Below are 25,523 nucleotides of genomic sequence, written 5' to 3' on the forward strand. Positions count from 1 at the left end.
GGCCCAGCAGCCTAGAGCGCCTCCGTGTTATGTGTGCCATGGACTCAGCCCAGTAATATTGACAATAGGGCGAAAAAGGGACTTATATTCCCTAATAAAACATATTTTCTCTATTAAAATAACATATTAGCGCGGTGTGTGGATATTAAGAGATACCCGGCGATGTTCGTATTTCAGCTGGATCATTTTCTATCATCGGCAATTTGAGTGTTTGATGGGATTATTGCTGTGGGTTTGGCAGTTTTTAAGGCCAAAAACAGATTTTGTCTCTTTATTTTTCTTTTTCTGCTGCTTCAAGAGGCCTTGAAGGAGGAAAGACGGTTAAAAACATCCAAATCAGCTCCTCACATCGAAAACATCAAGGTAAATTTAATATTTGAATGTTTTTTGCCTATCCTGCTCAAATTGAGACCCGGTACGTTTTGGTGTTTCATATACTAAAGTAAATATGTCTAATAAACGAACTTAAGGTCTAAGAACACTTTTTATACCGAGTTTGCTAGGGGTTGTGTAGTTAAATGGGGAAAAAAAATGTAATCATACTTTTAATATATCTCACACCTCTTGACTGTAAAGCAACATTTGAATGGGTGTATGAATGAAAATCCTTGAAGAAAGCTTGTTCTTCATCTGTTTTGTTCTGGAATGCAGTAGGTATTTGTCAGCTGCTTGTGTTTCTGTATGTTTAAATATGTTAAGGAACATTGGGAGATCATGAACCTGCATCAACTGCACTCTTATGGACTGTAGGTTTATACTTTTGTCTGTACTTTTTGATGGAACCACAGTGCTAAACTGCTCTTGTGAATCTCCAAACTCTGTGTCTATTCATTACGGACTAACTCACCAAATACAAGTGGTTCTGATCACTACTCCTCTCTCTTCTTTGCCAACTTCTTGCTTTGGCTCAGTGGCACCATGCCTCTGTGCCCTGTTTCCATGGTCTGGTTAATTTCAGCTGCCTGGCAGTTTGGCAGTTCCAATATCTCATCACCGACAACTACAACACATGCATCCCACGAGTGGTTTACAGTTGGACTGTTTGTTTTGGGTGACCTTCAGTCAAAACTAATTGGAAAGGTTATCTCTAAATACCTGGTTATAGAGATTAGGGCCAGGGCATCGGTTGCAGTGTGTTTTGGATTACCAGCGGGCATGAGTTCCTAGATTGTGGTTGCTTTGTTCACTTCTTTGTCAGTCAATCCAGTTGCTAAACCCTGGGATGTTTTTATACCTGCAGATCTTTATACAGGGCTGGATTGTCGAACAGCATGGACATTTGGGATTATCTCTCACTATCTCATAAACTATCTCAGCTGCACTGCAGTTGTGATTGCTTGATTTTTATCTATCTATCTATCTATCTATCTATCTATCTATCTATCTATCTATCTATCTATCTATCTATCTATCTGTGTAGACAAAGGTTTGGCATTTGTGCTAAATTTAAAATGGGCTGTCAGGGATTTCATTCCTTCATTTTTTGCAGAAGTCTGTAGTCTGTGTCTTGGTTACATACAGATATCTCAATGTGAATGTCAAACCAGGGTGAACTTTATAACAGGAGAGGAAGGAACATTTATCTTTTTCCTGCTCTCATCTTATCATTCTTACAATTTTTTTAAGTCCTGGTCCTATTTCACCCCACATTATATATCTTTGCATAATTAAAACTTTTTTTTACTTCACTAATTAAAATGTTTGCATTATTTTCATGTCAATGAAGTACTTTTTCCCTTTAGTATTCATTATTATAATATTTTTTATTACAGCAAAAAAAAAAAAAAAAAAAAAAAAAAAAAAAATATATATATATATATATATATATATATATATATATATATATTTTATCAGATTTTTCATCATTATAATGAGATTTATGGTCTAAATGCAGTTTATGCTTTTTTTTAATTTAATAATTAATAATAAATGTACAAAAATATTTTATGTGTATTGTTATGTTTCTTTCTGTTGATTTTGGGGTAAAATGTGACTTATCTCAGCTTTGGGACATTCTCAAAGAGTCTTAACCACAATGACTGCTTGTGTTTATTGTGTTTTCGTCAATGTTCTCTTGTGAGATTGTTGCTTGCAATCATTGTTCTTGTACATAAGAGAGAAGGTTTATTCCTTTTACAGGTAGTGATACAGCCAGGCCTGTTGTTTCTGAGAACAGGAGAAGTGTCTCAGAAAGGGGATGTCATTGTTTGTGGTGGGCTGCACAGTGCAGCATTATGGGATGTCCTCAATAGATGTTGGCATCATCTCAATCGTTTGATGTCTGCTAATTTAAATCTCTCAGATTGCAATATCAAAGTGCACTGAATAGTCAGATTAAAGACCACACTTGTTTTGGACTGTCCAGTTCAGATCAAATCAGTTGAAATGTACTCTTCTGTGCAAATTCATTTGTGTCTGCTCAGAGATATTGCTTTCAAAAGACAAAATAACTGAGTTCAGTTCTAGATCTATGACCTAAGTTCCACTAACATAATCAGAGGAAATTTTAGGTGGTCTTTTTCCTCCTCCTCCGCTTCCCTTGCCTTTTGTACTTATTCTACCTGTTAATTCTTTGTTTATCTGCTTTAATATCATGCATGTAATTTAAGCTGACACCAGCAGACCTGTAAAAAAACCTGATCCAGACTTTTTCAGTCAACAGAATCCTGCTGTGTTTTACACGCCTTCTTTCATCAAAATAGAGTTGTTGTTTTTTTGCTTATGAAATTGTTTTCATGCTGTTTTATCTTTCATCACAGTGTGCATTCCTGCCTTTATTTACATCTCCTGTCTAGATTTTCATTTTACCACCACATTTCCTTCCTATAGCCATTTGTGGCTTGTTTTATAATTACAGTTGCTTTTGAATTGCAAACTTCTTTGTCCGAAGGCATTAAAACAGATCTGGATTTAGCGCTGCTTAAACTGGACCTGCAGAACACAGACATAATGAAAATACACACACACGTCACTGATCTGAAGACCTCAGTGCAACTAATGGCTGTTTATGGTGCTGCTTGAGAGCAACTTGACATACTCTTTTGTCTTGTTTTTCCACTACGCAGTTAAATGTCTGGAATTATTTAATTCATCATAAAACACTCCCGCCAGGTTCCTACAGAATCTAAATACACAGATAAGAAATGTTTCATTTTGTTGTTTTCATGTGTTGTTTTGCAGGAATAACTCGCTATTAATCATCATGCAATTATGTAGCCTGATTAGCGTCAGTGACTGTAGGAGTGTGTGTACCTGTAAATATTTTGGTTCATAATAACTGAGTACCTTGCAAATATAAGACTCGAGATGTTGATGATGATGCAAAATATGTTTGTGTTCTCTATTTGTATTTATCTAAAAACTTGTCTTTACAGAGTGATCATGTTAACGACCAACAAGCAGTTGTTTATAGCCAAAGCAAATTAAATGAAGATAATTATGGTCATTCTACAAACATTCGGTAGTGTTTCATAGTCTATCATATACTTTCATTCATTACTCAAAATCTGTGCTCTTAAACATACACACAATCCACTAACTAAATCTGTAACGTTTATGATTGGTAAGTGTTGTCTCAGCATTTCTGTCATTTTAAATGAAGATCAATAGCAAAGTCAACACTTGGAGATGGTTTATGTAGGGTTGTTTCCAAACAAAACAGAACAAAGCCATTAAAAATGGGCCATTCTTTAGCATTTTTAGAAGTATTTTGAAATGTTTGTGATCATATGATCCTGGGAAGGTATTCATTTTAAAAGCTGAGGTTAAGATCTTATATTGGAGATCATAACCCTCAGTTGTTCTCATGTGCCCAAGGACTATTGATGGGATGTATTTTTACACATACCACAAAGATGCACGTTATTTTGGGGCAATATTAGATTTTTTTTTTTTCTCAAATATGCATTTGTTGCAGTGTTGATGTTTTGTCTTAAACACCTCGCTCTCTTTTTCCAGGGCTATGTCCTCCGCATCCACCACGCCTCCATCAGTGGATAAAGTAGACGGATTTTCCCGGAAGTCTGTCCGGAAAGCCAAGCAGAAACGTTCTCAGAGTTCCTCACAGTTCCGCTCTCAGGGCAAACCAATCGAACTCACACCTCTTCCCCTGCTCAAAGGTGACCCACTCACGATTACTAAATGCTCTAAAATCACCTGAGCTCTGAGTCCCTGATACAGACTTACAGAGTAGAATATTATTCTGATTCAGACTGCTTTAGTGGTCTATAAAGCTCTACAGTATAGAACAAGAATAAAGATTTGCTGTAAATGTAGCATTTTTCTGAGGTCATGTGTGGTCTATGTTTTTATAAGAAATTATGCTCACCAATGTTGCATTTATTTGATCATAATTACAAAATGGTCATAATATGAAGCATTATTGCAAATTAAAATAAGTCTAGGTAGTGTATAGGCTGCACATTTTGGCAAATATGCACAGTAGACATGCTGCAAATTGCACAGATAGTAAATATAGTATTGTAGAATGCAGTTAAGTAAGATTGTAAAATTTAAGAGTACATCTTGACTTGTCTGTGCTTGTTTATGATTATGACTTACTTGTACTCTTTACAAAGTACAAATCTGCAATATCTTTTGGTATCTGCTAGTAAACATTATGCAAATACCGTAGATTCAATTGTATTATAAATGTTTTTTTCCGGTATTTACTGAATCACCCTCAGTTGCTGTAGGAGACACAGAAAACAAACAAATGCAGAGACGTATCCAATGTTTTGTCACCCTGAAGCTCGCCTGAGAATTGTGCTGTTGGCGCTGGCAGATCTAAAATTAAATGAGGAGAGATCAGTGCAGAAATCTGTCCATTTCACTGAGGGCTTACAGTTTTATGTCAGTTGGCTGTGTGTCTGAAGAGCTTGTTTTTGTGGAGCATGTGTGATGGAGTGAAAACGTGGGTGTGTGCAATCACGTGTCTTGCATTCGTCCATTGGTCTGACTTGCTATTTTTTCTTTCTCCTTACAAGGAAAACATACACACACACACACACACACACACACACACACAAACACACACCATGTAACAAGTTTCTAGGGCTGCACAATTAATAGAAAATATTGGAAATAATTAGGGATGCACCGAAATTTCGGCCACCGAAAATTTTCGGCCGAAAATGGCCTTTTTGGTTTTCGGCCGATAGACTTTTATCACCGAAACAACACGGCCGAAATGTTGTGATGACGCAAACAGAAACCGCGACCTGCACGTGCACCTGCATAGCAAAGACCACGAGCTCCCCGCGACATTCACTTAACACCAGTGAGAACATTCTCTCTCTTCGTATTCCTTTATTCGCAGCACTAAAGCGTCTCCTAACAAAGAAATTAAGACGGACCACGAAGTAAAAACAAAGAAAAGTACTTATAGAGTCTGTTAGCACACGTCTCACTGAGATCTTTTCTGCACTTCATCGCGAATGTGCTTAATCCGCGTTATAATGACCATTACTTGGATGCGGAAATAAGGCAGCGCGCACGCGAAATGATCCAGGCCGCGCTGGATGCGGAGAACCCGCGTGGAGACGGAGAAGCGCCAAGCGCAGGAGACAGATCAGAGCGCAGAAAAAAAGACTGATCTCTGCACCAGATGAGTGGAATGCACCATCGTTGTCTGATATGTTCAGTGGAATTCTGCAAGAAAGTGCCTCAAATAATAATAATACGTTGGCTATTTTGTTCTTAGGCTACTACACACACACACACACACACAAACATATATACATACATAATATCAGATTGTAGCCATATTTATGCTAGATTTTCTGCTAGATTTCTGCTTTAATTTGATAAAAATGTTTATTTATGCCCTGGCCCTATTTAAATACAAATATGTCTCAAATGTCAGGCAGATGACAAGCTCAACTGCTCAACAGCTGGATGGTTATCTGTCTGAAGTCCCCATCCCCAGAAGTGATAACAGTCTTGCCAACTGGAGAAGTAATGCACTTTCTAGTCCTACATAGAAAAATTTCAAATGCACTTCACCTAAATGCACTTTGTTTTTATGAGAGAACTGTTCATTTTAAAACCTTTCTGCAGGCCAGTAGGCCTGTACATTATTATTAAATATACACATGAGTGGGATACTTTTTTAGTTTGAATTTTATTTTACACTGTGCATTGTTGCAATGTGCTTAATAAATATTTACATCATTTGTAATTATGTATTTTTATGTTTTTTTTTTAAAATAAGTTATGTAATTGTAATTATCTTTGAAACTTTAATATTAATTTATGCAATTGCAATGTCTTAATTTTAGTAAAGTTAGTACACGGTCATAGCAATAAATGCAATGGTACTAATAATTGGCATAATTTATTTCGGTGTTTCGGTTTCGGTTTTCGGCCTTGGTTTTCTCTTTTTCGGTTTTCGGTTTCGGCCAAGAATTTTCATTTCGGTGCATCCCTAGAAATAATGGCTACTGTGATTAAGTAATTATAAGCTCTATATAGAGTCTGTTTTCTGTGACACAAAACAGTAGTTAAATTTCATTATCAAATTAAAAACGTAAATTACAGTATCAGTAGAAATACTTAATGATTATGAATGATAACTGTGCATCCCTATTAGAACTTTAATATTACTTTTTTCAGTGCTGCAAATAGGTTTTTTTAATTTATTTTTTTTATAAGACACTAACTTGTTTGACCAAATAACCTTTGAATCCATATCAGTGTGTTGAGTGGTCAAACAGGTTGATTTAGCTAGTATTTCTAGAGTGCGTCTGATTGGCCATTGCCAAGGAAACTGCCCTCCCATAAGGCTTTGTCTGTTTATCTCTCATCATGTATGAATACAAAATACAATTGCCCAGTCATCAAAGAACAGGCTGTTGCCAGATTCACCCGTTTCTTGTCTGACATTCACTGCCTTTCCTAGAAAATGACTGCGTTCTGCTTGTGATGCACTATCAGCTCTATTCATTGATGGACTAAGAAATGGAGCAGGAGTGACTGAAAATGTTTCTAGTCTATATTGATGACCTTTACCCCCTGCAGATCGCTCAGTTAGGATTATGGGAAGGGGGGATCAAAGAATCTCATTCCCTACAGGGGTCACTCCCTCAAATGTCACAGAGATGGTGTGTGAGTGATATGATCACAGCCTAGCATTCGTAGCATGATAGCCAAAATATCAGTTTTTACAGTTGTGTTTTTGGCAGCTGTTGTGTATTGGTAATATAATGTTTAAAGAAATAGTTCACCCAAAAATTAAAATTTGCTGAAGATTTACTTACCATCATGTTATCCATGATTTTATTTTTGGAAATTACATCACTTGCTCCCCAATGGATTATTTGCCATCATATCTTGAATTTTCATTGCGTATAACTGAATTCAAATTGGCTACATCATGCAAAGAGTAATTGCACACAGTAGTTACCAAATATGATACAGGACAATGTAAGATGTTGTACAGGTACAGGGTGCATCAAATATGTTAATATTTTTAATGCATTTAATAATTGTGCCACATTAACATGTTAAATCATAAGCCCTGTTTTAAAGTTAATGATTTAATGGATTATGATGGGTTGTTTCTTACAAACATACAGCTTTTTACTTCACTAGACAGCTGACTGGTTATAGAGTCATTTTAATCCGTTATTTGAACTCATTATGATGGCACCCATTCACTGCAGAGCATCCATTGGTGAGTAAGTGATGTAATGCTATACTTTTCTAAATCACTTCAGAAAAAAAAAAATGACAACTACAAAACTAGCAGCTGTTCATCTGCAGACTGTCAAATTATAAAGTGATTCTCTGAAACCTTTCTGTATTCAGAGTCTCAAGTGTTACAGCGTGACTCAACAGTAAAGATGGCCTGTGTGTGAGCAGTTCAGACCTGACAGAAAAGTTGTCCCTTTGGGCCAGTGCCACTGTTAATTGTACATATATTTTATACCTTGGAAACCTTTTGCTGTGATGTATTGTTGTGGCTGCTAATTTGTCATCAAAGCTTTATCTAGCTAGCTAACCTAGAGAAGGTTTTGTCGAATTAGCAAAAATGTGTTTACAATTGCTTGCTTTTTCAAACAAAGTCTTTCTGATGAGTAAATGACACAATGAAAAATCCCTTTTAGTGAACAGTAAAAATAAACTAGGGAGGGAGGGAGGGAGAGAGAGACTGACTACAGAATAACATTTCTAATGTCATGGATATTTACTGGACAGATGTATTGAGCGCCATGAAACCCAGTGGCCAATAGAGGGCACTGTAGAATCACTTAGCTTTTTTTTTCCTAAAGAGACTTTAATGGTGTGTTTAGTGGTGTGTCACCTGAAGGCTGAGGTTAAGACCACTCACTTCCTCTTAGCTGTTAACACTGAACCTTTATAGAAAATAATTAATGACTAGTCAGTTCATGACTGTGCACTGTCACTAACACACACAAGCCAAAATAAGCCACATACACAACTGTTCAAATGCTTGGTGTTGGTAAGATTTTATTTGCTCACCAAGACTTCAATAATTTGATTCAAAATGCTCTTAATATCGTGAATTATCATAACAATTTAAAAATGCTATCTTTTGTATTTGAATATATTGTAAATGTTTTTCAGTTAATTTTCAACAACTTTACCAACCAGTGTCGCGATTCTTTAGAAATCATTCTCTTATGCTGATTTGGAAGTCATGAAATATTTCATATCACTCTTATAAACAATTGTTCTGCTTAATATATTTATTATATTAATACCATACCATACCATTCAAAAGATCAGCATGTATTTGAATATTTAGTGAGATTATGAACATCTTTTTCTGTCACTTTTGAGCAGTAGTGTACAAACTGTCTGAGAACCTTAAAACAGAAAATGTGTTGTCTAGAGGGGAAGAGAAGCTATAGGTGAGTGGGACCTGGCAACACACGCAGCATCAACCGAGAGATGTGAGCTTTTGTATCTCATCTGCGTGGGACACTCTCTCCTGCTGGATGTCAGACTGCTGATGCTGCACAATGTCATTTTACACAAGGAAAACACTGACCTGTCATCAAGTTGCCTATTGGTTCTGGATAGCTAGTAAAAAACGAGAAATACGATCTTGAAGATGTTGTAAATATTCATTGGAAGATGTTTGTAAATATAGATGCTTAGAGTCTTGGTCAGTGTGGTGTGTTCCTAGTATTACCAGGCTGCTATTAAGCCATGTGTTCTGGCCACCATAGATACATTTCCGGCTCATCGTAAACTCCTGCCCCTCCTCTCCGGGATCCGTGCTGTGCCTCTGACCTTGCTGGCTTGAGTTTAAATGAGGAAGGCAGAAAATAGCACATTAGACACAGAGCCCGTCCGTGTTTCCGTGGGCTCAGCTCAGCCATCCGACACCTGATCTCATGGGTTCTTCTGTGGAGGTGCAGCTCTGTGCACCATACACCGTACACATAACACACACACGAGGCTTACAAACAGTCATGTTTGGTTTACTTTTGCATATACTTTAACTTCCGACTCACTACCGGTTCCCTGGAGTTAACAACACAGGAAGAAATTCAGAGAAAGAGAGAGAGACCTGTCTGAGTGAGTGAAAGGGAAGAGCGGGTGGTCATGGTGTATTTTTGTCATTTTGTCTTTCAGCGTTTTATCTTCTGTGGTGTTTGGTGTTTTGGGGGCTGGTTCTGACTGTATGTGAACACGTGTGAGATCAGCAGGCCAAAAGGTTTTTGTTCAATTAAATGCTGATCTTAAATGATGGGATGAGCGCAGAGCGCTCTCTCATGCCCATTAGTTGGCTCACAAACATGACTTGTCACTTTTGCAGATGCGAGTTCAGTATGTTCAGAATTAGTTCATTGTTGTGTATCATCATGGTTATGTGACCATTTTGAATGTTATTTTGAGGAATTCAACTAGGCGGTTTCTAATGTTACAGGTTACGAGACATGTTTTATGTTCACTTTAGTGCATTAATTGGAAAGAAAACCACTGTTTTATTGCATTTTTATCCTAAAGTTTTTGTTTAAAAATGTTTCCTGAACTGCTATTTAGTTTCATGACAGCTACAGCATCACTGTAACAAAACAACAACACTGTGTTGCTCTCTCAGACTACACTCAAATAAATATACAGCCCAAAATGCTGCACGTTTCGCAAATAAATTAATTTTGTTGGACGGTTCTTCTTCCAATTGTAAAAATAATTTGGTAAGTCCCAGTTTAGAATTATTGGTGCTTTATCCATCATAATATTTTTTTTTTTTCTTCACACACAGTATTGATCAAGTTTGGATTTATGGGCTGATATTGCATATTTAATTGTGTGCTTATTTTCTCTGTTCATGCATTGATTTTACCTAATTTCCTTTGCTTGTAAAATCGTATTAAAGGTAATTTAAAAAGACAAAGTGAAATGTAATGCATAGAAGACCTCAAAATTAATATACTTTTTTTTTCTGTACTGTAAATTATATTGTTGATGCATTGCATACATTCACTTGTAAAATTGTATAACTATTGAGTTTTAGTTTTTTTTTTGTTTTGATACAAATATTTATATTAAATCTGCCATTTAGCAGTTCTCAGCCATAATGTGAGAAGAATTTTACTATCTGTACAAACAAGTCAACTTTATTGTAACTCCGCATCGTGAGAGTTCATGCCCAAGTGAAAAAATCCTTCTCTTTAGATTCAGGGAACTGTCTTTGCTTGTGTGTGTGTGTGTTTTGCATTAAATGCATACAGTACATTTCCTTCTCAGTCTCTGGCTCTGTGAAAGTCACCTGCTAGTTCCACCTGTCGGAACAACTCACGCACACACTCTTGCACATGCACTATGTCTGTGTAAGTAACTGGACACAACTTTGTAACCAGTACTCTCTCTCTCTGTGCATTTAAAACTACACACAAACAGCCTCTTTAAAGTAATCCAAGACCACCGTTCCATTGAAGTGGGGTTTTCCCCACCCATGTTTGTGAAGCAGCACAAGGCACAAGCCATCACCATATATGAATATGCCACTGCACCTTGGAGATCTGTTTCTCTTTAATGACTCAGAAGACTTCGCTACAGACCTTCTGTTTAATTTATTACTCTTCAGGCCTCTTATTTAAGCGTCTCTTAATACCTCAAAGCCTTGTGAACTTTTAAACTAACAAGAACAAGAAATCAGTCTGGAAACAAATGGAAAATAACTGCACATGATTGAATCACCTGATCCCAAAATGAGTGTGAGTGTGTCTAACTTGAGCAATTGTACGGATGTCTTTTGTCTAGATGTTCATCTGCATGTCCTCTACTGTAGCAGTGCTGTTTTGCTCTGCCTTGACTGCCCTGTGTTTTTTATCCTGACCTTTTGGATGTTCAGGTTTAGATGCAACTGGATAGTTTTATAGGATAAGTTGGATTCCTTGGATGTTGTGATTCTGTATCTTTTCGTGAGGGTTGTGACCTATGATACTGAATCACAACCCTTTTACGTCATTTGCAGAAGTCATTTGTATTATTTAAAAGACTTTGATATAAAAATTGCAGAACTGCATTGTGAACTGAGACTGCTTCTTGCAGCTTGTACAGTTGGGTTGTGATGGTGAGGAAATTTGTACACCGGTTAATCGGAGTGTGACAACAACGAGAATGCCGGCATCACCTTGGGGGCAGGGTGTTCCCTCTTTTCCTTGCTTTCCTTCACTTTTAAATAGCTTGTAAAAGCGGTGTGCGCATTTTACTTTCACTTTCAAATAGTGGCAATTCGGTGCCCTTCACTCACTTTTAAAGGTCCCATTTTTCGTGTTTTTTGAAGCTTTGATTGTGTTTACAGTGTGCAATAACGTTTTCATGTTTCGCGTGTAAAAAAAACAGTATTTTTCACACAATTTACTTATCTGTATACCGCTGTTTTCACTGTCATAAAAAGGGGCTGATGACTTCCTTGTTCTATGAAGTCCCTCCTTCAGAAATACTAACGAGTTCTGATTGTGCCAGCGGTTCCTGTGTTGTGATTCGACAGCAGCTTAGCGCACCTTACTCTGAAAGGTCACGCCTCTTACCATAACGTGGAGATGCATGTGCTCAGTGTTATTGTAAACATGTCTTTAATTTTACCCTATCAATTTGAGCCGGAATCAGACCCAGAGAACATAGATGAAGAGGATCGAGTAGAACCTGTGCAAGCACGACTTTTGCAGGATGTTTCACAATGGTAAGCTGTTTATTTAGTACAATGATTCACGTGGCTGCAGCTAAACTAGCATGTGGTTAAACAGTAAACAATAGATATAATAAACAATTAATTTAAACTGATCATTACAAACACCAACAATCGATAATGTCCGGTTGAATTACTACACTCTTCTTAAAATTTTTGTCAGATTAGTTTCAATTACCATCTAGTTAACAAAGCTAACCAGCGTAGCCCTTTGTGTAATAAGTTACAGAAACTGTTAAACGCACCAACTTAAATAACTGCTCCATCTTTCAAGAATAACCTTTGTGCAAATACGGCATTAAACTGATTGAGACTGAGGAAGCTGTCCTCAGCAAAATGTGCTGCACATAGTTTTACATGTGGATTATAATTTTCGGGAACCGAGTTAAACACAAATTGTAACCATTGATCTATAAGTACAGTGTCCCTGGGAAGCCCAAACAAAGGTGATTGGACTCTGGGATGAAAATAACTGCGTTTTGACGACATGGTGACAAACACACTCTACAAACGCAACCATTCCTCTTCTCCGTGGGAGCGCAACAAGACCACGCCCCCTTTTTTTGTGTATTCCTGTGGGTGGAGGTTAGTCAAAAAACTGTTCTAGTGACATCATTAAAGAAGGAAGTAGAGGGATTTAGTCCAAACTGGCCATTCGATGTAGGCGACTTCTGTTAAATAAAATATCTCTCTTTGCATTGAACTTTAAACTTTATAATTTTACAGATATTATTTATACTCTAACAACAACATTACACACTAAGTTTGAAACATGGGATCATGAAGAACAGGACCTTTAAATAGCTTAAAAGCACTGTGTGCATTTTCAGATTAGTGGTAATTCGGCGTCTATTGCTTGAATGCAATATCAAACTAGGGCTGTGCAAAAAATTGAAGCTACACAAAATCGCTTTCAAAAGTAACAAAGAATCGCCTCCGATTTTGAAATCGATTTTGTGTGGATTTTCTGTGATCTACGGCTCTGTAGTAAAGGCTAAACAGTGTTGCCATTTCTGCGGTTGTTCTTCATGTCCGCGGATCGAAGCAACACCAATCCCAATAACGTGATGTTTAGCCCCTAAAATGCTAATTTTACCAAGGGAATTTTATTTTATTGTCCAGAACAAAACGCGATTGGGCTAGTTTTGAGAAGTAATTGGGCAGGTTTTGTTTTGAAAACCTGCCAATCCTGATCTGAACGCACGTGCTGGAGATATACTACTAATCACTGACAATATGCGCATGAAAATCGCCTTCGGTTTTTTTTTTTTTGCACAGCCCTACATCAAACTAAATTTAGCCTATATATAAAACATAGAATTCTTATTAACAAAATGAATAAAAATACACCATGCTATAGGGCAGGCTTTGCCTAATATAAAATAACAAATAAATTACATGAAGTTTAAATGGGCATACAAAACTGGAAATAAGTAAACATCTATAATATACAACCAAATAAATAAGAAATATAGAAAGTTTTTTAGCAAAATGAATAAGAAAGCTTGGAGGTATGCACCTTGATGTCAAATAAAATAAATAAATTACACAGTAATTGTAGTGCCTGTTCTTTAACTGAACTAAATTATATTACTGTAAAAAAAAATCTAAATGACGGTGGGGTTTGGTGACATAACTGGGGTTGCGGCTTAACAACGGTATAACCGTTAGCACAGTCTATTGTGGCAAGCCTAGATGAGAACCGTTCATCCAATCACACATGGTGGGTGTGTTGCTGCAGACCCAAGGGAGTGCAGTGTCGCATTTTGGCGCAATAAACTACAGAACAGCGCGAGCTGGAAGTGATGCGCTTCATGTGGGCAGGACTTATATGCTCCCTGAACGGACACTGCACTAGTGATACAAAACACACAGGTCTGTTAAGAGCAATACTTTTAATATAGACAAAATATTATTAGGCTGGGCTACTGTACATTTTATTATAACTGCCGTATTCGCAAGTATTTTCCTAGCAAATTAAGTGCACGTTTTTTTATCATGGGTAAAATTACTGATTAACATGGCAGATAAAAGCAGCTTGTTTTTTTACACCAATATACAAACCAACTGAACTAAGCTTTTTTTTTTAAAAAAAGTTATTTGTCAAACCCCAGTTCTCTGTTTAATAGGAGATACATCAACTCTGGGAAGGAAATTGCTCCTCAAACTGTTTCATTGGGTGTTTTTGTTGTCATTGACATTGATGGTGATTGTTTAAAGGCTATCTGTTAGGTGAACCAAATTAGTGGGTATACAGCATAGATTTGCTTCTAAATCCGCGTTCTGCCATTTATGCAGTTAAGTCAGCAAATAAGTTCTGAATTTGAACTCTGAGAAGTTTAGTTTTCTTCCCTTTCCTGTGCTGCCCACTGATTAGTTTACATATCCAAGGCCTTTGGAGTCCTTTGGAAAACTGCCCCTGATGTCTGATGACTGATCTAGTGTGATCTTTACATCCTCAAATCTTTCCTGTTAATTGAGAGAGATATGGGATCTTTTGTCTTGTTTGGCATGTTTACTGACTTGAAACTCAACTAAAATGAATACCATTATGAGTTTTTCTCTCAGGCTGTGTCGGAGTCAGATGGTGTCTGTATATATGGAAGTACACCCTGAACCTTCTACTTAAGTGCTTTTGTGAGCACACCCATCACAAAGTGAAGTTTCAGTAGGACATTTTGAGCTTTTTCTCATATGTGTTTGTTTGTTTGTGCACAGACGTCTCTGCTCAGGAGCAGCCGGATTTGTTCCTGAAGAAACTTCAGCAGTGTTGTGCTTTGTTTGATTTCATGGACACTCTGTCAGACCTGAAGATGAAAGAATACAAGCGCTCAACCCTCAACGAGCTTGTCGATTATGTCACTGTCAGCCGAGGATACCTCACAGAGCAGGCCTACCCCGAGGTCGTCAAAATGGTGAGTGAAAACACTCTTTATTGTCTTTTAATGTCACTTTCGATTATTTTCATGCATTCCTCATAAATAAAAATATTAATGTCTTTCAAAAAACAAACAAAAATTTTTTTTATATAATAATGGAAATCTGAAATGTTATAGCACAGTTATGCAGCAGAATTAATTAATAATTTATATTTATTCAATTTATATTCAGATGATTTTCTAGTGTCTGAAAATGGTTTTAAAACTCAGAATTATTCATGTTCAAAAGCAGTAAATTATGATTATTTTAAATTATGGTTGATTGATATGGTAGTATTTAATGATAAAGATGGCCAAAATGATAAATTGCTTATATACCCAATACAATTTAATAATTCCTAAAGAGACATACCAATACACAAAAGTTCTCAAATTAAATGAACATGCATTTTATGCAAAAATTATTCCAAAAAATAATTTTCACCTAAAAAAGCTTTCAAATGCACATGCTCCAGTTAGGTTGAGTGATGAATTACAAACCTGTGCACCCTAATACCCTGAAGTTGCATAAAGTCAATCTGATTAGAGCTTGAAATTTCAAGAAAGCTTGTCTTCACACAGTCTGGTCTGTAATATTTGATTAATCTATTTTTATGGTTATATTACTTTTTTTTTTCAGGTATCCTATAATATATTCCGAACTCTTCCGCCCAGTGACAGTAATGAGTTTGATCCGGAGGAGGATGAACCCACCCTAGAGGCCTCATGGCCACATTTACAGGTGTGTGTGTGTGTGTGTACAGTAGACGTTCTTGAGAATATTTTTGTGCACTCTGGTCCCTCTCTCCTTTTGTAGGGCTCCTGTCTGTTTTATTTGTTTCGGCATGTTTGTCTTTGTGTGTATTTTTGAGGGTTTGTACACACACTCTGACCCTTTCTGTGTGTGTGTGTGTACTCACTGTATGCTTCCAGGACTCCTTTAGAAATGAGATGCATATCTCAAGGAGAGTCTTCCTGGTAAAACTTCTTTTGTTTCTTTATTAATCCCAGCTTTCATCTACATCATCAGAGAGTCCAATAATGAAAGCCACATTCCCAGAAATGTGATCCATGTCTCTTTTTTTTCCCGACCTGTTATAATGGCAGTGACCTCTGGTGGCAGTAGCAGTGTGTCCTGTGACTGTGACCTCAACTGAACCACAACCTTTTACCTTTTACCTGTCTTTGCATGCATGCAGAGTTCAAAGAACTCCTCCAAGTATTAACTCTCTCATTCTTTTCTCTTCTTAGCTCGTGTATGAGTTCTTCATTCGTTTTTTGGAGAGCCAGGAGTTTCAACCCAGCATTGCCAAAAAGTACATAGACCAGAAATTTGTCTTACAGGTGAGGATGTTCTTTTTAAAAATCTTCTCAATCCATTAGTTTTTTACTAATGTTTGTTTGCTCATCTTTTCTTTTGTGTGTGTGTGCGGTGTCCATATGTTGGCCTGTCAGCTGCTGGAGTTGTTCGACAGCGAGGACCCGCGGGAGAGAGATTACCTGAAGACAGTCTTACACAGAATCTACGGAAAATTCCTTGGACTAAGAGCTTTTATACGAAAACAGATTAATAATATTTTTCTACGGTGAGTGATATGACAGTTTACATTATATTTGCAAATGTAAGAATAAAGCACAAGCATTCATCTCTCGGTCTCTCTTGTTCTTAGTTTTGTTTATGAAACTGAGCACTTCAGTGGAGTGGCAGAATTGTTGGAGATTTTGGGAAGGTGAGTTGTATTCATTTAAAGTCACAATGTTATTTTCTTAACTGCTAGGCTTACATAGATGCATGTTGATGCTTAGCTTAAATAATTTGATAGGGAGCATCCCCTCCAGTGACCCATGATTTGTTAGTATGTGTATTTAGAGCAAGAGAATAATGGATTTTCATAATAATAAAAAAAAACTGCATTAGGCGCGATTAAAATAATTGTCGGCATTAATCAATTAATATGTTAATGCGATGATAATGCATTAACTTGCCCAGCCCTTATATATATATAATATAATATTAGTGCGGTCAAATGATTCACATCCAAAATGAAACAAAGTTTTCGTTTACATAATATATACGTGTATGGTGTGTATATTTATTATGTATATATAAATGCACACACAGTTTATATTTTGGAAATATTTACATGTATTTACATGTGTATTTATTTATAATCATATAACTTATATTGCATGTAAATACATTTAATATATAAACCTAACATTTTTCGAAAATATATACTTCTGTGTGTGAGTATTTATATATATATATATATATATATATATATATATATATATATATATATATATATATATATATATATATATATATATATATATATATATTCATAATAAATATACAGTTCATACGCATATATTATGTAAACAAAAACATTATAAAAAATAAAATCCCCAAACAAGTTAATTCCACCTCACAGCTGATTTTATTGTTTACAAGGTAAAAAAAAAACATGGATGGAGCTTAACAGGAAAAACAGCAACTATATCTATCAGAATGTTCCACTAATTATGGTTTAGTGTTTTAATTTTTAATTTTTCCTTAGAGTTGTGTAGACCATTAGCATTTTCATCGACATGACCAATGAAATCTTTAGAAATGTCTTCAGGGCAGGGTTTGTGCTTGAGAAAAAGTCACGCCATTCATACACCCTAAGTTTGCTATTTACATTATTTCAGTCACTTAACATAATTATGTTGGCTTGGCAACAAGCCAACATACTGTTATGCTATTTAAACTTCTTCTTTTTTTTCTTATTATTATTTTTCTGACAGAAATTCTGTACGCTACTCCTCCTAGGGCTTTAAAGCCACAAGCCCCAAACTCGGCAGACACCTGCGGGATAGAGCGGTGATGGTTGCTATATCTTTTCAGACTGATCAGACTTAAAGTTTTTTTTTTATTAATTTTTAAATGTCAAAATTCATTACCCATAGACTTACATTGTCTGAGAAAAATTGCGCCCCTACAGTTGCAATGACATTTAGGGGCGGAGTCGGGTTTCGTTTCACTTTTAAACTGGTTAAAAATACTGCTGCTCAGCCCAGGCTGTCTACAAGGAGCCGAGAACTAGCGAATTCATTCTTATTTAAGACCTTTTAAAAACGCGATTACACGCAATCCACACGTTAGAACACACCAAGAGCTAAATTCAGATGTTTCTGAACTGTTTAAAGTAATAACATTATATATTCGCGGCAGCCAACTGCTCGCGAGCTGGCGATGTATTTCTCTGAACACTTGAAGTCCACAGAGAATTTACAGCCTTTCGCATTAAAACACTGCAGCGAAACGGCACAAAACAATTAGAATAATATATTATATGGTTTTAAAGTAGTTTCGGCCACTGTCACGCTGGTCTTAGCTGGTTTCTAACTGAATCATCATGCTGAACGTCACAGATGAGCTCGCGATGTATTTGTCTGAACACTTGAAGTACACATTTACAGCCTTTCACATTAAAACACTGCAGCGAAACGGCACAAAACAATTAGAAGAATATATTACACATATGAAAATGAGTGTTTATATGTGCTTGTGAGATTTCTCTGTCAGGCTTAACGTCGCAGCAATTGCTCAGCGTTGCATAACATGGTAAAGCAGGGAGCTACACTGAGACCAAAAGGGTCGCATGCATCACTGATTATTTTTGTACCTACTTATGTGTTATGCTATGATTTAATATGACCATTTATTAAAACAGAAATGTGTATTTTAAGAATACGTTTTATAACGTGCTCCGAGCATTCAACACATCAAGTTGGCTTCAGCCCCGCGCTGCGGGAAACTGAACTGAGCAGCTGATGGCGCGTGTGCACGAGAGAGAGCCGCGCGTATCGCGGACAGGGACAGCAACACTGAAGAGAGCTGTCGTTCAGGACGTTCACTTCCTCCTGGACCTGAACGAACAAATTCAAATCGCAGTTTAAATAAACAGAAAAAAGAGCGAAAAGCAAAAGAGCTCAATTCAGCAGCGCGGTGTTGTTCAGGGAGCAAGCAGAGACGCGTCTCAAAGTCTTCTTGCTTTTGTACCGACAACAAATACATACAAAATATGTCGAAATACCCGTGTTGGAAAGTGTGTTCGAATAAGTATGTGGTTATGTCTTAAGTGAAAGTAAAGATTTGCAAAAAAAAAATCGGATGTGTATCATCATAATGGATGCGTTTGTCTCTTAAAGGGACCGCGCCTAATTTACTAGCTCTGCTGTCAGTGTCTTTAATGTATGAAAATGAAAGTAATCACTCACTGCTCTTGACTGAATTACCTTGTAGTACAAGAATTTATCCAAAGTCAATCCAAAAATAAGATAGAATTGTTTTACTAGTGGGTGCAGGCCACTAGTTCATTTATGTAAGTGAGTATGGCAAAATGGTGATCTGTGAAATATTATACCCACTAATTCTTCATACAGTAGGCTACCAGTGAAATTGATTAAAAAAAAATAATAATTAAGGACCTGCCCATGTTTTGCTTAAGTGTTTCTTTCTTTAATTGTTAATGCAACCTTTTCACACCACAGACTGAACCAAATTAAGCATTTCTTGCTTGGTAACTGTTCAACAAAGTATTGATAGTTGTGTAAATATTGTCATACTGACAGTCTGAAGTTTTGGTTGATTCCATTACATATCTTTTTATCAAAGTTATCCGAAATTATCAAGATGAATTTGTTCTGAGTTATTGTCATATATTATTACCAGTTTCTAAACTACAGCAAATAAACTGTGATTATGTGAGAAATGTTGAAGGTGTCTGAATACATTTTGGTTTGATTGTGTATTTTATCTTACAGTGAAGACTATGCAGTGCTATTTTACATTAACAAAAACAAACTTAAAAAAAGTAAACATTATGTAAATAGCACAAATAAATAAATAGAATGAACATACAGTACAAATTAAACAATTTTAAACAGTGTGTAACTGCATCATCTATACAAACCATTGTGCTTGGACCCCTTATGATCTCCTTGATTTAAAATGCATTGTTTCAGTAATCTTGTGTGTCGTTGCCCACAACGCAACGGTGGCAGGACTGTGAAATACATACACGAGAAAAATAGGCAAGACTTATTTCACATCCAGCTAGACAACCCTGTCATAGCTGTTATCATAGCCCAGGCTTTTTATTAAAAAAAGAAAACAGCAAGGGAGCATGGAAAAAGACTGTTGCAGGTGTATTTTTTTATGGCATTATTATGTGTATTAATTTTGCAGCGGGGCAACTCAATGTTGGGCACACAAGTACTTTGGCTCTTTTGCTCCATGGCCAAGATGGCCAAGCCAACATCAAAGTTAGTTCACTAACTTTTAATTCTAGTTACATAATTGCAATTTACAGATGGAATTTTCTTTTACATAAGATCTGAGTTATTCTTGATCATCTAACCATTCTTAAAGAGAAGTTTCTTCTGAAAATATAGTTTTGTATTCACCATGGTTTTGTGGTACAAGCATTAGTTTCCATAGAGAAAAAGCATATAGTCTACTCTACAGGAGCTTTAAAGTGCCGTAAAACAGTATCAATGTTAATAAAATAATACAGATCTTGGCCAGATGAAAGCATTTTGTGAGTGGCAGACTGCAAATAAATTCACTGAAGATCAGTCCGCTGCAGCATTTGTCGTGCTTGCTTATAAAAACCTCAGAACTGGAGATTGCACCGCAGCTTCCATGAAGCTTGATTATATTACCATGAAGCCCCTGATGAGTTTTGCATTGTTCTGACTGTTGCAATAAATTCAAGGTTTGGCAATCTCAGAATGCTGTTTGTGAAAGTTGTGTTTGTCTTCTGTCAGCATCATCAATGGCTTCGCTCTGCCACTGAAGGCTGAGCACAAACAGTTTCTGGTGAAAGTTTTGATTCCTCTTCACACCGTCAAGAGCCTCTCACTTTTCCATGCACAGGTACTTCCCGTTTGTGTGAAAACATTCAGATGATTCCTGTGTGTTCACTTCCTGGAGTGTTAATGCTGTCAGTGACATTACTGTTGTTTTTGCAGCTGGCATATTGTATTGTACAGTTCTTAGAGAAAGACCCTGCATTAACAGAACCAGTAAGTGCAGTTTTTCCACTATAATCATTACTTTCTTTTTTGTCCATTTATTTCATCAATCCTGTTTTTTTTTTCTCCCTCTAACAGGTTATCAGAGGTCTGCTGAAATTCTGGCCTAAAACCTGCAGTCAGAAAGAGGTGAGATGAATGCGGTCTCCTGAATAGAGCTAATTCACAGCATGAGGTTGAGCAGTCATGATTTCAGGGCAGTGTTGATGACGCTTTAGGATGCATTCACTGATGTTCTGTAAACGCTTCTCTGATTGTCTGCATTGATGTGTGTGTAGGTCATGTACCTAGGAGAGTTGGAGGAGATTCTGGATGTGATTGAGCCTACGCAGTTTGTGAAGATACAGGAGCCTCTCTTCAAACAGATCTCCAAATGTGTCTCCAGCCCTCATTTTCAGGTCTGCACAAATCAACTCTAGTCCAAGACTTAATTAAACCGGTCCAATTGTAGTTATGCAGCCAGAATAAACAATTTTTCAGTTTTTCTGAGTTGTGCAGCCCGCTATTTGAGAACAAGCCAATTCTCACCACAGTTTTGCTTTTAAAAGGAAACAACTTTTGAAACGCATGCAGCAATTGACAATACAAATAGATGATGCATCATATTATGAGCTTAGAAAGTGTTCAGATTGTGTGTATGTGTTCCAGGTGGCTGAGAGAGCTCTGTACTACTGGAATAACGAGTACATCATGAGTCTGATTGAGGAGAACTCTAATGTGATTCTTCCTATAATGTTCACAAGTCTGTACCGTATCTCCAAAGAACACTGGAACCCGTGAGTCAAGCCTACAATCTTCTGATGTATTTAACAACATCACTGGCATCTTTGTCCCAGTCACATCTATTGGTTTATCTTCAATTTACTATCTATCTCAGGACGCTATCTGCGAAGACGCATACAAATTTGATCAAATGTAATCTATGAATTTAAAAATATTAAATACACACTTTTGCACAGATTGCTTTTGCGAGTATCAGATTTGTTTATTTTAACGGGTTAGTTAATTTTATGTTAGTTTAATAGGTTTTATGTGTAAAAATGACTGTTCAGTCCAATTTATACACTATTGGTCAAATGTTTGGGGTCCGTATTTTTATATATTTTTACATGCATACATACGTACATCCATGAAACAAGTACACAGAGAGTTAGCTCATTAAAGGGTTACTCCACCCCAAAAATAAAATTTTGTCATTAATTACTCACCCTAATATCATTCCAAACCCATAAGACCTCCGTTCATCTTCGGAACACAAATTAAGATATTTTTGGTGCATTCTGACTGCTCTTACCCTCCCTCCCATAGATAGCAATGCAACTAATACAGTCAATGTCCAGAAATATAGAAAGATCAGTAAAACAGTCCATGTGACATCAGGTACAACTATAATTTTGTAGAACTGCAAGAATAGTTTTTATACACAAAGAATAGAAAAATAATGACTTTGTTCAACAATTTGTCTCCTGCATCACCGTAGAGCCATTTTGGAGAGTATCCACTGAACGCATATTTACGATATTGATTTTTACTGTATTTGTGATCACATAAATGCAGCCTTGGTGAGCATCTGCATTAAAAAAAAACATTACTGACCTCAAAACATTTGAACAGTAGTGTACTTTCACAACCTCCATGTTAAGATTTAGTATATTTGTATGTGATGTACTCAACACAGCATTGTCCTCACTGTCCAGCATTAACCGGGCTAATCATTTCCCGTCCAATCATGCTTATTGCTAATTTGTTCTCTTTTTCTGCTTTCAGGGCCATTGTAGCTTTAGTCTATAATGTTCTGAAGGCCTTCATGGAAATGAACAGCCCTTTGTTTGATGAACTCACGTCTACTTACAAGTCAGATCGTCAGAGGTGAGCTGTTTTTAATCTTCTTTTATGCCGCTTAAGCATGCGGTGTTAAATATACCTCATATTTATTAGCTTTTTTCTTCATTCTGTCATTCCTCAGAGAGAAGAAAAAAGAGAAGGAGAGAGAGGAGCTGTGGAAGAGGTTGGAGGATCTGGAGTTAAAGAAAAGCCTCCAGAGCGACGGAATTATTCCCACTTAACGACGCGCCTTTCCCGGACCGCTTTTTCCCAACGCCTCCAACACGCGCTCGGAACGTTGGCCACATTTTTTCCTTTCTGTATTTGTGCGACTTACTTTACGGTAGATTCACCTCGTCAGTCTCATAATTTCAAAAGCACTGTAAATAACTTTATTTTATCTTCTTTTTTTCCCCCTTAAAAATATAATGCCCAAAAACAACATGACTAGAAAAGGAAATTAAACAATTAAAATAAGGAAAAAAACAAGAGAAACCCGCACTGGAGGTGTAAGGACTTTGAACAGACAGTAGGACTGAAATAAATGACTGCTGTTAAGAAAATCAAACAAACAACCAGAGAATCTCATCCCACTGATCTGACATACCTCGGCCATCCTTACTGAACAACACCAGCCCAATTCTCTCTCATTATCCTCACCTGCCCCCTTCTCTATGTACCTTTCTCTTCCCCGCTATTTCTTTTCTTCCTCATGTTTCTGAATTGGCTCAACATTCGCCACCTGTGTGTCCTTAATATCTGAAAGCAGAGTAGTCTGCCCTTGACCTCTGATTATTTGTTAACATCTGGATAAATGCAGTGGGTCTGGACACCTTAAGGAGACGCAAAAGGACACTAAGCAGTAACCAGCAAAGAAGAGGAAGTCATAAATACACACCAGCTCTTGTTTTTCCACCCTTTTCGTTCTTTTTTTGTCCAAATGTGCCGCCCGATACACTCATTTGGACTCTTTAGCACCAGTCCGGTACTGGTACCAGTAAATGGGACACACAAACACACACACACACATCAGAGCGGGTGTCCAGAATTCCAGCAGCAAAACCGGAGATGCTTGTCATGAGAAATCGAACTGCACGTGCACACACACATTCTGCATTCGAGTGTGTGAGGAGTTTGTTACAGTGTTAAGTACCTGTATACTGTATCTGAATGCAGTACTTAGATACTCTGTATCTAGTAGAACCTTTAGCGTATTTTTCTTTAGGAGAATCCAGTATATGATGAGGAAAGATTGAACACCACCTCTTGGAATTTTTTTTTCTCTTCCTTTCTTGGGTTTCACTTATAATTTGTTTTGGGTTTATTTTATTTTTTTGTCTGGAATTGGTTTTGTTTTTTGTTTTTTTGACCAAGTGGAATTTGTTCTTCCTTTTTTTTTTTTTTTTACTTAGTTGCTGATTTGGGGGGAGTGAGAGGGGGACTGTGGAGGACTGATGCTGTGGAGCTTTGTCAGAATTAAACCTGTGCTTTAGAAAGCCCCAGAAATCAAACGATTATAAAAGCTGAAAGGGTTGGATAAATGCAAATGTTTAATTATTTTAAAAAATAAAGAGATATTAAATTAAACCTGTTTTGTGATAAAGATGAAATGCACATTTGCCTTATTTGTGGCGTGTGTGAGCGGATGAAAGGGTAAAGAGATGCATCTGTATAACTTGAAAGTGAATAACTTGGGCATTATTGCAGCTGAAAATCATGAAATGGTTCTGATTTGTTTTCTAAAGTACTAAAACTGAATGATTTTCATGGCCTTTGGTTCTGTTAACTGATTTATTCCTTTAAGTTTCAATGAATTGGATTCACAAAACCAGTCTGAACAATTGGTTCCCAAACTGAACTGAATCAGAATGGCATAACGAATGGCTTTTATAAACCAGTTCTTGTAATTGTTCAAAAAAAAAATCAAGATTCATTGGTGAACTTTTGTGTTATCTATTTGAACCGGTAAGAATGATTAGTTCGTTACTTAACCAACAAGTCTGTCCAACTCAAACTGCAACCTTGACAATGAGTCGTACTTCTCAAACAAACTGTTGTGAATGACTCCTGATCTGGTCTAATGAATGAATCGAAAAGACTCATGTTTTATTAGTGAACTCCTATTTAAATCAGTCTGAATAGTTCTTTACACACTCAACAAGTCAAGTAGTTGGTTAATTCCTGTAAGAACAGAATTTTTTTTTTTTTGACACCTGGAGACTATGAATACCATTTTTGTTGCAAAATCTTTGTAACAGTTCTTCAAAGTTTTTCTTCAGGGTGGAATGACTAGAGGTTGAATAAATAAGAGTGTGTTCATTTTCTGCTGACCTGTTGCTTTGTGTGATTGATTAATTGTTTAAAGGACAATGTTTAGTTTGTGTGTGATTTTAGCCCTCTACTCACAAGTACCAAATTCTTCCACAAGGGTGAAGCAGAGCTCAACAAAAAAAAAAAAAAAATTAAAATCAGCTAACAATACATTTGCTTTTGTGGAAAACATTGGCTGTGCATCTTAAACTCTTCTC

The 25,523-nt window shown here is 36.7% G+C and overlaps 1 protein-coding gene across 1 annotated transcript; it reads left to right on the top strand.

The window, feature by feature from the left end:
• Positions 1 to 24,582, top strand: ppp2r5eb (protein phosphatase 2, regulatory subunit B', epsilon isoform b). The gene is made up of 14 exons (XM_052572748.1): positions 1 to 363; positions 3,958 to 4,118; positions 14,888 to 15,084; positions 15,728 to 15,829; positions 16,339 to 16,431; positions 16,543 to 16,673; positions 16,758 to 16,817; positions 20,905 to 21,013; positions 21,109 to 21,162; positions 21,250 to 21,300; positions 21,450 to 21,569; positions 21,820 to 21,947; positions 22,939 to 23,040; positions 23,138 to 24,582. The coding sequence occupies exons 2-14, from the start codon at positions 3,962 to 3,964 to the stop codon at positions 23,235 to 23,237; spliced, it is 1,404 nt and encodes a 467-aa protein (XP_052428708.1). The 5' UTR covers positions 1 to 363; positions 3,958 to 3,961; the 3' UTR covers positions 23,238 to 24,582.
• The last annotated feature ends 941 nt before the right edge of the window (positions 24,583 to 25,523 follow it).

Source organism: Carassius gibelio, chromosome B13 (assembly GCF_023724105.1).
Source record: "Carassius gibelio isolate Cgi1373 ecotype wild population from Czech Republic chromosome B13, carGib1.2-hapl.c, whole genome shotgun sequence".
NCBI classification, from domain to species: Eukaryota; Metazoa; Chordata; class Actinopteri; order Cypriniformes; family Cyprinidae; genus Carassius; species Carassius gibelio.